At 34.5% G+C, this 12,076-nt stretch overlaps 1 protein-coding gene across 1 annotated transcript; it reads right to left on the reverse strand.

The window, feature by feature from the left end:
* LOC120275434 (phospholipase D gamma 1-like) lies at positions 1 to 7,471 on the reverse strand. The gene is made up of 10 exons (XM_039282004.1): positions 5,953 to 7,471; positions 5,114 to 5,230; positions 4,595 to 4,789; positions 3,620 to 3,868; positions 3,455 to 3,523; positions 3,211 to 3,358; positions 2,946 to 3,094; positions 1,556 to 1,729; positions 880 to 1,077; positions 1 to 581 (listed from the first exon to the last, which is right to left on the reverse strand). Exons 1-10 carry the CDS (start codon positions 7,318 to 7,320, stop codon positions 288 to 290), a joined length of 2,961 nt encoding a protein of 986 aa, XP_039137938.1. The 5' UTR covers positions 7,321 to 7,471; the 3' UTR covers positions 1 to 287.
* Between the last annotated feature and the right edge of the window lie 4,605 nt (positions 7,472 to 12,076).

Here is a 12,076-nt window from a genome sequence, read left to right on the forward strand (position 1 = left end):
TACTGCAAGTAAATGGGACTTTCTTATTTTATCACTTACTCTAAAAAAATGTAGAATTTACACTCACTATCATTTACAAAATCCCAGTGTACCCTCCTTATATCATGTGAAAATGAACAGTGTGTGCTATATGACATGAGCAATGTAAGAAACACCACTAAAATATACAAATTGCCTGAATTAGAGTAACATATAAAACTACAGGAGTGACTTGCCTGGCAATCAGTGTGGCAGCCTGCAACGTATTAAAGAGACATTCTAGACAGGATGGTATCAGTAAGTATCAATCATATTGTGAGGTTCTCTTGTATGGCCAAAAATGTTCCGCATATGTTGCCACCGACATCCGGGAATGTCTCACATCCGGGCAGAGGCTTTACTTTTCCCTTCCTGTCGACATCCACTGGATACTTCAGCAGGTGTCCCCTCATTTCTGTGACTTCAGCAGCAGTAAATTGTTTCCAGTTCTGTTCCCCCAAAGCTCGGACGCGTCTCATGCATTCAAGGGTCTCAGGTTGAGTAAAGCATTCCTCAAGGAAACCAATATGTTCAGCCCACAGTGACATTCTATAGCCATAGATCTACATGATTTAACATCAACGCAATGTTAGATTTACACGATTTAACACCAGTGTAAAGTTAGATGTCTAGTTCAATGCAAACTTAAGCTAAATCTGTGAAAATTTTAACATAAAGACTTTTGTTATAAAGTGATCATACAATTGTAAAATGATCACTGAAGTTGGCCCAGATAATATAGCAGATACTTCATCTTAGTGATAAATGTAAAATTTGTCACTTGCTAAGGGCAACCATTAAATCACATGAAAATTAAAAATTTATCTGGACAAGGCACGTTGAAGTTTATTATTGCCTTACCTGTCCTAATGGACCAGAGAGTTTTCTTGCCCATGTATGCTCAGGCTGATATGCTCCAATGGCAATCTCACTGTCTCTGGTACCTTCTAATGACCTCTGGTTGATGTTTGCTGATCCCACTATCACATACTCGTCATCCACTATCATTCCTTTAGAATGCACATAAATCATGAAGCGCCGGTTCTTCCGAGCAAGTGCCTAAAAATATCAGCAAAGAAATGCAAGTTATGATGCTAAAGTCTCTCTCTATGTACATATCAAAAACCCATGGCATATACAATTTCTATTCGATACTGTTTCACAGCTTGCAGCTGGGTTTATTGAATTTTCTCAGTAAAGCCTAGAAAAGAATAACAGAAAAACTTTTGTATGAATTATTTTATTTGATTTGAAAATGGAAAGCACATTTTACAAGATCAGTAGAATAGTAATAACCATGTCTGTTCTTAACCAGGACAATTATGCTGTTTGACAGAAATATGCAGACTTTAACTCATGCAGTGGAACAACAAAATCCAGGGGAAAGAAAGCCTAACCGGAGCAAGATAGATAAATCTAATAAATTAAAAATATACCATGTAAAGAAGCGGTGCAGTGGGGAGACTTGTTCATGAAAAAAATATGTTAACATATAGACTCTAGTCTGGTTCAAATGTATTAAATATATGATAATTACATTAGGTGCGTTCACTGCAGCAGGGCCTCCACTTGATGGATTGCTGAGGTCCGGTGCCTCTCGATTTCCAAGACAAAAAAAGTTCAAGTAGTCCTGTGGTTCATATTGATCTTCAAGGCCAACTTCCTTCAAGGCCTTATAAATTATCTCATACATCATTTGCATTGTTTTATTCTGCAACAATAAGTAAGCCATTATTTATTCCACTTAGCAAAATTTTCTAGGTATAGCGCAAAACTTTATAGCATAGTCTTCAACAGTATTTCAAGACGAGTACTATATGAATGGCAAAATAATCATCAAGCATGGGAAAACAAAACGATCTGTCAACTGAAACTTGTAAAAATCACTGATACAAATGGCTTAATAGTTAAGATTCGCAGATATAATTGGGTATTAATAGTCACTGGTTAATCTAGCTAGCTGAAAATATATAATTATATTTAAGCAGATCAAGCCAACCACTATATGAAGACAAACAATGCGGGCACATGGCAATCTTTGAAGGAGTACTAGTGGTGAAATTTCAAATTTACTTTCCAGTGCTTTGGTTTGCTTTGGTAAAATCATCTTGTCCTTGATATGAGTCTTATCAAGCTACTTAACATGCTATATGCGCACATCTTTTGGTATTCTTTGAATTTTATTCTTGTATTGCAGCATAACAATCCTGTTAACATGTTTATCATTTCCAAAGGAAATTTATGAGGACAACAAAAGAATTCCTGATGAGGGAGAACTCAGAAGAAGAATGTTGTTGAAGAGAAAGTGATCAATGAATGAGCGTTTTGTTCAGCAAGAAATGGGCAGCTCTTATAACACTTTCTATTGAAAACAACGCTATGCTAACAAAAAGTCAGCCTCATGAACAACTGATTGCAAATATTCCTACAATCTGAACATGTAATTGGTATGATTTTTGGATAGATGGCATAGTAATCTTCAGAATTTCTAAACTTCAGTTTCTGACATAATGCCATATTTCACAACATGCAACCAAATACGCATGCATAATATGTTATAAGAGTAACTCATTAAGTGAAAATGCCTGAATAAATAAAAGATTAAGAGAGAACTAATTTAACAAATGTAAAGTATGGAATAATGTAAAATCTGTGTGAATAATGTGATTAACTGACACAGAATGAGAGTTAATATTTAGATATAATAGAAAAGAATATAACACTCTGAATAACATTTGAAATATTTACATTATTTATTTTGTCAACCAGTTTTTCCACAAGGAATGTCGATATTCCTTTTGTATAAATGCTCATTCAACAGTATTACCATATGTAAATTTCATGGGGAAAGATACCAAATATCACAAGTAAAACATGAAAGGATTTCAAATGAGGACCAAAGCATTTACATATGTAGTAAGACTAACCTGCCAAAATAGAATTCTTTGAGTGGGAGTACTTGTTGGAATGCCCTCTGGCCACATAGGAATAACTATGTATGCAGAAAATCTCTCATTTGCTTTGATCTTGTTTGCAATTTTCAGCGCAATTTCAATGGGAACTAAATTGTTAGCCCCTTCAAGCAAAAACAATATATTTATATTAACAGGAGAAATATTCAAAACAAAACATAATCACAGCTTTGTCCATGAAATAATAGAAACATAACAAGGATGATTGTGAATCGCTTACCCAAGTCCTTGTTTGTGTCCCAGTTATATGATGACCCCAGAAAGTACTGGTTCTCAATATAAATGAAGTGTTGGGCAGACCGGATAGCCTTTACATATGCTGTATGTATACTCATGTCAATTAAGACATTTTTACCGCAGACAAGATTCTGTAGGATTAAACAAAAATTTTCACAAGTTATGTCAGAGATTATAAAATAGAATATGCAACTTAAACACAATAAAAGCTGGGAATTTCCACTTGCCTTGCTAGTAGCAACTTTTGGATCCTTAGGAAATCCTTTGACAGAATTTGAATCAATTGACCTGAAAACCTGTGCTTATGTCGAAGACGAAACATATGAATTATATGAGTCATTGAAATGATAAATAATGCACAGAAAACTCAGATGAAGATTAGCCTTTATCACCTGCACATGCCAACTCTCAGGATGATTATCATTCAGATATTGAGCATCATTTATTCCAATGATGTCCTGAATTCTTTCAATCTTGAGTAGAGCATCATCAAAAGACCTCTTCAACTTTCTTATGCCATGACGTTTGGAAGCCTTTAACCAACGCTCCTCAAAGTTTGTCAAAACATCATAAGCTGCTGGGCCATCAATTTTAGAATGCAAATCATGCCACGGTTCTCTTGGACCACCGGTATCAGGTCCCTGTAATCCATGATTGAATGATTTTAAGAAATGAAGTGAATGTTGTGAAAGAGAATAAAGCCGGGGAAAGGTATTAATGAACATGCAGAGCTATGGTGACTTAAGTTGTCTGATACAAATGAAAAATGACCAACTGCAGTCAAATAAGCAGCTCGTGATTCCTGAGCCCATTACCCATAGATAACTTTAGATAGATGACAACTAGATACCAGTAGAACTTTGGTGTCAGGAACTGGTTGATGGTGTTAGAATATCCATATTGAGAAATTTCAGTAAGCAGTGTAATGCATACCTAGAATTGGTCTGTGCCTAGTCAAGTGAACCTGGCAGCAAATGAGGACATTCTATTGTAATATGAAACATGAAGGCATTGCATATTCAAAAAGAATTGGAGCTGAGCACTTGCGAGTGTTCATACGAAACACTTAGCTATACGATTTCAAATTGCAACATACATCTAAAATGAATACATGATTACAGATATTACAAAAAAAAAAATTCCAATTCATGTATGAGACAAAAGGAAGCATATTTCTTATGATTAACTGACAAATATGAGGCAAGAGCTTGAATAAATCATATGTAAATAACATAATCAAAGACCATAACTTGAAAGAGAAGGATCATCCGTAGATAACAAAATCAAAAACCATAACTTGAAAGAGAAGGATCATCTGTAGATAACAAAATCAAAATGCAAAATTGGGTATGAGAAAGTAAAATTACCGTGAATGTAGGATTATGGTAGTCATTTTTATGCAATGTCTGCAGTGTGCTAAATAAAAAATGTTGTGGTGTATCGTATCGCCCACCACATAAGTCGAGCCCTCCAACAAAAGCTACAATTTTCCTTTTATTATACCCAGCATCAGCATCCACAATTACTGTCTTTTGATGATGAGTATAAATAGTTGCAGTTTCCTGATATTTGAGAAAACAAAGAAAAAAAAATTATACATTGAAATTTCCAAACAACTTCTCATCACAAATTATTTATGTTCAAATTGACTGCTTGGTTATCTTGTGGAAAGTAGCTCAATGGTTGCAATACAAGCAGAGAAGTGCCCAAAAGAAATGTATAAAGCTTAGGTTTCAACCAAAATTAGCATGTGCAGGTAATATGGTATGGTAAGTGCTAGTCTCACTGTTTACTAAGTGCTTGAGGTCTATAACATTCAAATGTTGTTTGATACTAATAACCAATATAAGTACTTTCCAAGCACAAAATAAATATTTCTAGATCACCTGTTGTTTAACCCAACTATGACGTTTTCCTGCAGAGCGGGGGCAAAGCAACACTTGGACTGATGAATGTTTAAAGAATCGACGAGTTTCCTCATCACGGGTTTGCATTACACCATCCTGCATGTGCAAGACTGATGAGCATATTAAACAAAAAAAAACAAACATTGCTGTAACCAGGCTAAATCTGAACTCAAACTAATGTCAGCTGAATCAACAAGAAAAGCAAAACATCAGACAAAGAATGAATCCTGTCTCAGAAAGCTAAAGAAACTAATAGCATGATGTAGAAGTTTAACATGATAAATATCATCGAATAAGAGACTAATGATTAGTTTCCTAGTGTTGAAATATATATAATATTTTGATATATTAAGAAAGTCTTTGTTAGTATATTGGTACAGTCAATACTTGGTGTTACTATTAATTAGAAATGTTTCCATTTTTTTAATACTATATAGTTAAGAAAGATTTTTAAGTTTAGCCTATATAAGGACAAGTCTACTATTGTGTCGAGTGTTGAGAAGTATTGTAATATTTAAATTATTCTAATACATTATTTTCTTGTTTTTTTCTCTTGCCTTATGCACCCATGACTTCATTTTCACATGAACCATGATCATCTCCTCTCTTTTATTTTTCACACTTTAGAACATAGACAAGATTGTGTGCCAAGGAAACAATTAGTTTACCATAAAAATCATCACAAATAAGACCATCATTCCTCTCTGTTTGTGAGACCACAGAGATCAAGCATAAATTTGCATACAAGAGATCCAATTATCATCAAGCTTATATCATCTAAAACATTGAGCAAGAAAATGATGTCAAGGAAGCCTTACCATCTTAAAGCCCAAAATGCTCCTTGAAGTTGGATCATCCCACACAAGAATCAACACTCGCACACCTTCCTGTGATTTGGACTTCAAAAGATCGCCCAAAGTGTAATCCGGCCGCCCAGCATCTCGTACCAAACAAACAGTGTGGAAAACAGACCATCCTACAATATAAACAAGGCGACGAGCTTGGCTTATGGCATCACAGATGTCACGCCAACACTTGCCATGCTGGTAATGCTCGCCATGCCCCAGCCTGAGGTCAGGAAGGGAACCATCAGGAACATGAGCATCTTGATAGAGCGTGACCTTGCCGCCTTTCCTGAGAGGGAAATAGGTGCCCGGCACACCACCGTACTCCGGGCCAGGGCCGACGCCTTGATGGTACATGCTCAGCTTGTGAATCGGAATATACTGGATGGAAAGCCTCAACACGGCATTAGGCTTACAGGGCTTTCCATTAGAGCCAAGGACTGGATATGTCCCTTCCACCTTTTCCCCGGAGTAAATCCATTCCACGGGGATCGCAACCGTGCCGATGATCTGCGAGCCGACAACATCGTTATCCTTAACGACGAACTCGATTTCAGCGGCGTGATGCGCAACAGGGACACAGAAATGCTGCGTCCACACAGGATTCTCGCTGTTGCTTATCACGTAAGTCCGGCCAAGGACGGCATTTGAGGCGACAATTGAAACATAAGGGTCGCTGGTCATCGACGACATGTGCTCCAGCTTACCACTGAGGGTGCTGGTAAGACGCTTGCCCAGCATATCACCGATGGTCTTGGAGAACATATCCATATTGGGAAGATTGAAGGCGTCGAAGATCCAGATATCAAGACTACCATGGAGGAGAAGAACCTTAAGGGATGAAATCGAGTGTTGTTTGTTGAAGGGGACGATCTGCATATGCTGGGATTCAGACGGAGAGGAGCCAGAGGGCAAGGCGGGGTAGACCGGACCGTGATGTTGGGAGGTGGAGGGGGACGACGGGGTTGTAGATTCAGAGATCCGCATATCTGCAAGGACGCTATCGATGGGATAGAGCGACGAGGAAGACAAAGAGTGTTCCGGAGCCGGAGCATCAGGAGGAGCCGACGGAGATGGATAGTAGGGAGAAGGAGCCGGAGCCGGAGCCGGAACGTAAGCGGAAGACGGGTAAGGGTTGTAGTAGTCGTAGGGGCTATGTTGCGGCGGAGGATAGTAGAGATGGCCAGAAAGAGAGACCGACGGTGGTGGATTCGCAGGGAAGGAGTTGGAGGGGTGGAGATAGTGAGGAGGAGGTTGATGGGGATCGGGATTCATGGGCGGCTGCGGTGGAGCTCCGGTGAAGGGATAGGGATAGGGATAAGGATTGCCATAGTTGTCCATCGAGGTAGAAAGAGAGGAGCTTTACGTTGGTTTCTTCATCAAAGAGCAAGGTCTCGTCTTCTTCTTCTTCTTCGACTTCGTCTTCGATGGAGATGCGCGTTTTTTCCGGAAAAGAAACGAAGTGGCAGTTGGCTTACGAAGCGTAGACCAGCTGCTGTACCTTTCCACGAACGTGATTCGTGATTACTAACGTTATGGGCCGTTGGATCTGAATCAAGATGAGTCCTTTTATAGATTATATCTATTTATAAAATTGAAAGTGTATTTTCTGGCTTTAATCTAATTTATTTTAAATTCTTGAGCCCAAAAAACATGTTAATTAAAATTTTTATATAAAAAAAATTGGTATTACTATGAATCAAACACGGTGGACTTTGTTGACTCAGTTTTTACTTGGTTTTCTGTTTGTTGGTTAAGACTAATATTATTTTTTTATAATTATTTTTAAGTTTTATTTTATTTGTATTTTTTTTTATTAATGTAATGTATGCTGTGTGTCTTTGTGTGTTTTTTTACATGTTATTATTTTTAAAATAAATTAGTGTGTTATTTATTTTAAAAAAAAATAAGTCAAAGTAAAAAAAATGTATTTATACTGTTTAAAAATTTTGAAATTTGTTTTAAGATATATATTATCTAGTTAAAATTTAATTACAAGTTAAAACCTCGGTGATCTTTTGGTAGATGAATAAGGGATTTTAAAAAAAAAAATTGAGCGGATGAAATTTTGTAGGTGGTCTTGTCTCAGCTGTCGTTCCCCACCTACCATTATAATTTCTCAATATGTTGACATCTAGACGAGAAAATAATAAAATAAAAATATATAAATAAATATTAAAATTGGCAGGGATCTTCTTGTCTGATGTCAACTGGAGAAATTTGTTGTTTATTTATTCAAGAAAAAAAAAAATCTGTCGTTTACTTATAACTTTATAAGAATGAAATTATGCGGTTTTATCTGAGTGCAAGATCCCACGCGGGAGAGTCGGGACTATTTAAAGTTGTCGTATTATTGCCATTGCAAATGAGATAAGAAAACTATTCAATATTAATTAACAAAATTTATCATTATGAATAGGTAAACATGGTTTTTTTTATTTTTATTTATTAAAAAAAATTATGAGTGAACGATTTAAACACTTGATTTTTCATTTCAGGCTATAGGTTTTTTTTTTCGTTAAAGTAAATAAACTGTAAATTTATTAAAAATATACGGAATAAAAAGTATAAAAAAAACTATAAATAAGAGCCCACTAAAGGTGGGACTATCATAGGATTATCACAAAATATAAAAAAACAAGCTCAACATAAAGAATGAGTCTCTAAGTGAGTATAAAAAAACAAAAATAATAGCAGGTTAGCCGATGTGAGCATGAATAGTAGGAACTACTAGGCTCACCCCATGGGATTAATGAAAGCCAGGGCTCTCTTAATGGTGCTAACAAACTCTAATTTCTGGGGTTTGAAATCTGGAATTGCAGACACCCAAAAAAAAAATAAATAAACATCAAAGATACGCTTATTTTTTTTTCTAGCCAAACACTCAAGAAAATAGCTCTAGACAGTGTATCACATGTATCTCTTTGAGATCCTTTTAAACATGTCATCCAGGAGTCCCACATATTAGAGAGGGATTCTGGACGACAGGAGGCCATGACTCTATCGGCTATACTAATATTTATCTATTAAAGTTATTTGGTTGAGTTTAGCTGTGGACCCCACTCCTTGATTATATCCTAGCATGCAAACTTTTTTTAATAAGAGCCATTGATTTTTAAGATTTTTAAAACCTTTCTTCGTATCCTTAGCGATTACCAAAAAAAAAAAAAAAAAATTCACGATCTGACTGTATCTCCACCGCCCACGATCACCTATTGTTGTGAACACCTTCCAATCTTCCTTTCCTTTCCTTCTTGGTGATGCCATCGGGACGAGTGGATCTTGAGTTGTTTTGCTTCTACTTTCAAGGTAAGATCTTGGAGCTTTGTGCAGATTTTTTTTTTTTATTTCTTATTTTTCTTGATGCTTGTTGGCTTTGTGAGAGTTCTTTCTATCTGAAACCCGAAAATTTGTTCCTACTTTTTTTTTTTTATTTATTCACCTTTAAACCTTAGATTTAGCCCTTGAGTTTCTAGGGCTTGTTCCCAATTTGTAGTTTGAAGGAATTTTGTTTCTCTTTGATGTGTGCACCTAAGCATACTCTTGGAATCTTTGACCATGATGTTTTTATGGATTTAATCACATCTCAAGGATGAGGTTTTGCACGATATATTTGATGTAATGCAATGTATGTTTGATTGAGATACAATCTTTCGCCATGAGAAAGGAATTATTAGCTGATTTAATTTGATAGGTTTTAGATTTTCATTTTTAATAATAGCATAAATCTCTCTCCAATTTTAGGGATATTGGAGGCAGAATTTGCAGGAATGTAAAATATAAAAGTTGTAGATTTTGATGTTACCTAAATACCTGCAAAATTTCAGATTTTATGCATATGTAGTTTGTGAGATATAGCTCTATTAGTATAATTGTCACGGATGATATTTTTGTGCATAAGTTGAAGAATTATGGTCATTTTTTATGATCATGGAGATTGAATTAGATAAGGTGAAAAATATAAAAGTTGTTCATTTTTGGGTTATCTGATTGTTAGTAAAATTGCATTACTTTTGGAGTTGTAGGTTGAGAGAAATGCATGTTTTAAAAGTATATGTCTAAATTATAAGTTTGTAGAAATAGCTGGAGAATCAAATAAATGTTATAATTTGAGTAGTACTCCAAATAATGTGAATTTCGGATATGTCATAGTCTTAGGTGTCTACTTTTCTCAAAATTTTGAAATTTATGATTTGGAAAAGTGTATATGAAGTTATGAGGGTTTTAGTACTTATTGATCATGTTGGAATTATTGATATGGCTTTTAGAGTGGGTAATTGCTATTGTACCCTCGCAATAATCAATATTTGGGAGTGTAGAATAATAGTTTGAACTTTTTGCATTCGTACCCTTCTAAAAATCTTTTTTTTAATACTATTGCTTGTTAGCTTCGATTTTGTTATTAAAAGCTAATAGAATCTCTTCCCAGATATAGGGCATGCCAAAGGTGTAAGGTTTGGGAGTATTTTTGGGTGTTAATCATATAAGTATCCCACATATAAATCCTATTATATGTATATACTTGAAAATTCTAGTTTTGTGAACTTTTGGAATTTTTGAGAAAAATACTGATTATTTTGATTTATATTTTAAATTATTTATTTATTATTATTTTCGGAATTACTTTAAATTATTTTAAACTTCGAGTTAGTGATATTTTATTTTGGATTAGAATTTTCTGAAAGGTTTGAATATCTATTTAAATTTAGATTATTTAAGTTCTAAAGTTTAGACAGCTTATCTAAATATGTATTACTTCAATTCTGAATTTCAGATATTTTTTAGTTAATTTTTGATTAATTATTATTAATATTTTCTTTTAATTATTTCATGTTTGGATTAAAATAACTGGTTTATTTTGATATGATAAAAATGGGATCACGCGACTGCAAATAACTTGCATTTTGCCTAATATGAATTTTGATAATTTAATGTTTTGTGAACATGAAATATTTTGACACAGTACTCGTAGTCCCCAAACTAACTTAATTTGCAATAACCCTGTCATTGGGGGTTAAACACTGATCGTGTCAATATGTACTCTGATATAAAAACTATAGTTTCCCACCGCTTTACCGCCGGTGAAGAATAACGGTATCTGATAATTATGGCCCGGGTCACCAAGGGTAAAAATATGAATTCTGATAATTCTGACTCGAGTTACCGAGGGTAAATATATGAATTCTGTTATTTTGTTTTGACAATAGTTGTTTGGGGGACCTATATGCATGGTTTTGTCATCTGTGTTTATATAAAATAAATTTGATTTCTGATTTTGATTTTGATAATATATGATTTTTGTAAAGGATCCCTATATTTTTTAGTGGGTGCTTATTTGGCTGTCAAGCTCATAATCTTGTTGTTGAATTTTTTTAGATCAAAAGTAAATAGTATGATAGACATCTTAGTGAGCTAGTGAGAGATTGTGATCTTGATTCTTTCTATATTTTGAGTTGTTTTTTTCGTTTGTGTGAGTATTTGTTTTATTTAACACCAGCTTGTATATGAAGTTGGAATTTTGAACATTGTGAATATTTGTTTTTGACTTTTGATAGTCTCTGTTAGCTTATATGTTTTGCTTTGGATCAGTTTTTGAGATCTTGTATGTCTACTTGGTTTCGGGCTTGTAGATGTACGCCCATTTGTCTGTGCCCCAAGTCCATTGAACCGGGTTCGGGGCATGACATTAGTCAAAATTTAACTTTTTTTTTTTTACATTTCAGTAATAAGATTTAACTTTTTGTATATGTGAAAAGTAATTTTGTTTGTATTTCAATATAAATATGGGTTAATATTTTTATTAAAAAATAGAATAAATTATCATATAAAATTTACATCTTTGTTTTGTTTATTAGTAATTTCTTATGTTTTAATTAAGTCAAATGTATAAGTTTTTAATGTAAACAAGTATTTTGGAATTTGCGTACCTCAAACTTTTGATCACTTAGCAAATAAAAGTGTTTTTTTTAACATCCGTGGTTCATTAAAAAAAAAATCGTACGGTCTAAATATAAAAAACAAAAAGAAATTAAAGTTCATAATTAGTTTTCGATTCAGCAGTAGTTCATCAAACTAGACTTTTGAAAAAATTGTTTAA

This window comes from Dioscorea cayenensis, chromosome 14, assembly GCF_009730915.1.
Source record: "Dioscorea cayenensis subsp. rotundata cultivar TDr96_F1 chromosome 14, TDr96_F1_v2_PseudoChromosome.rev07_lg8_w22 25.fasta, whole genome shotgun sequence".
NCBI classification, from domain to species: Eukaryota; Viridiplantae; Streptophyta; class Magnoliopsida; order Dioscoreales; family Dioscoreaceae; genus Dioscorea; species Dioscorea cayenensis.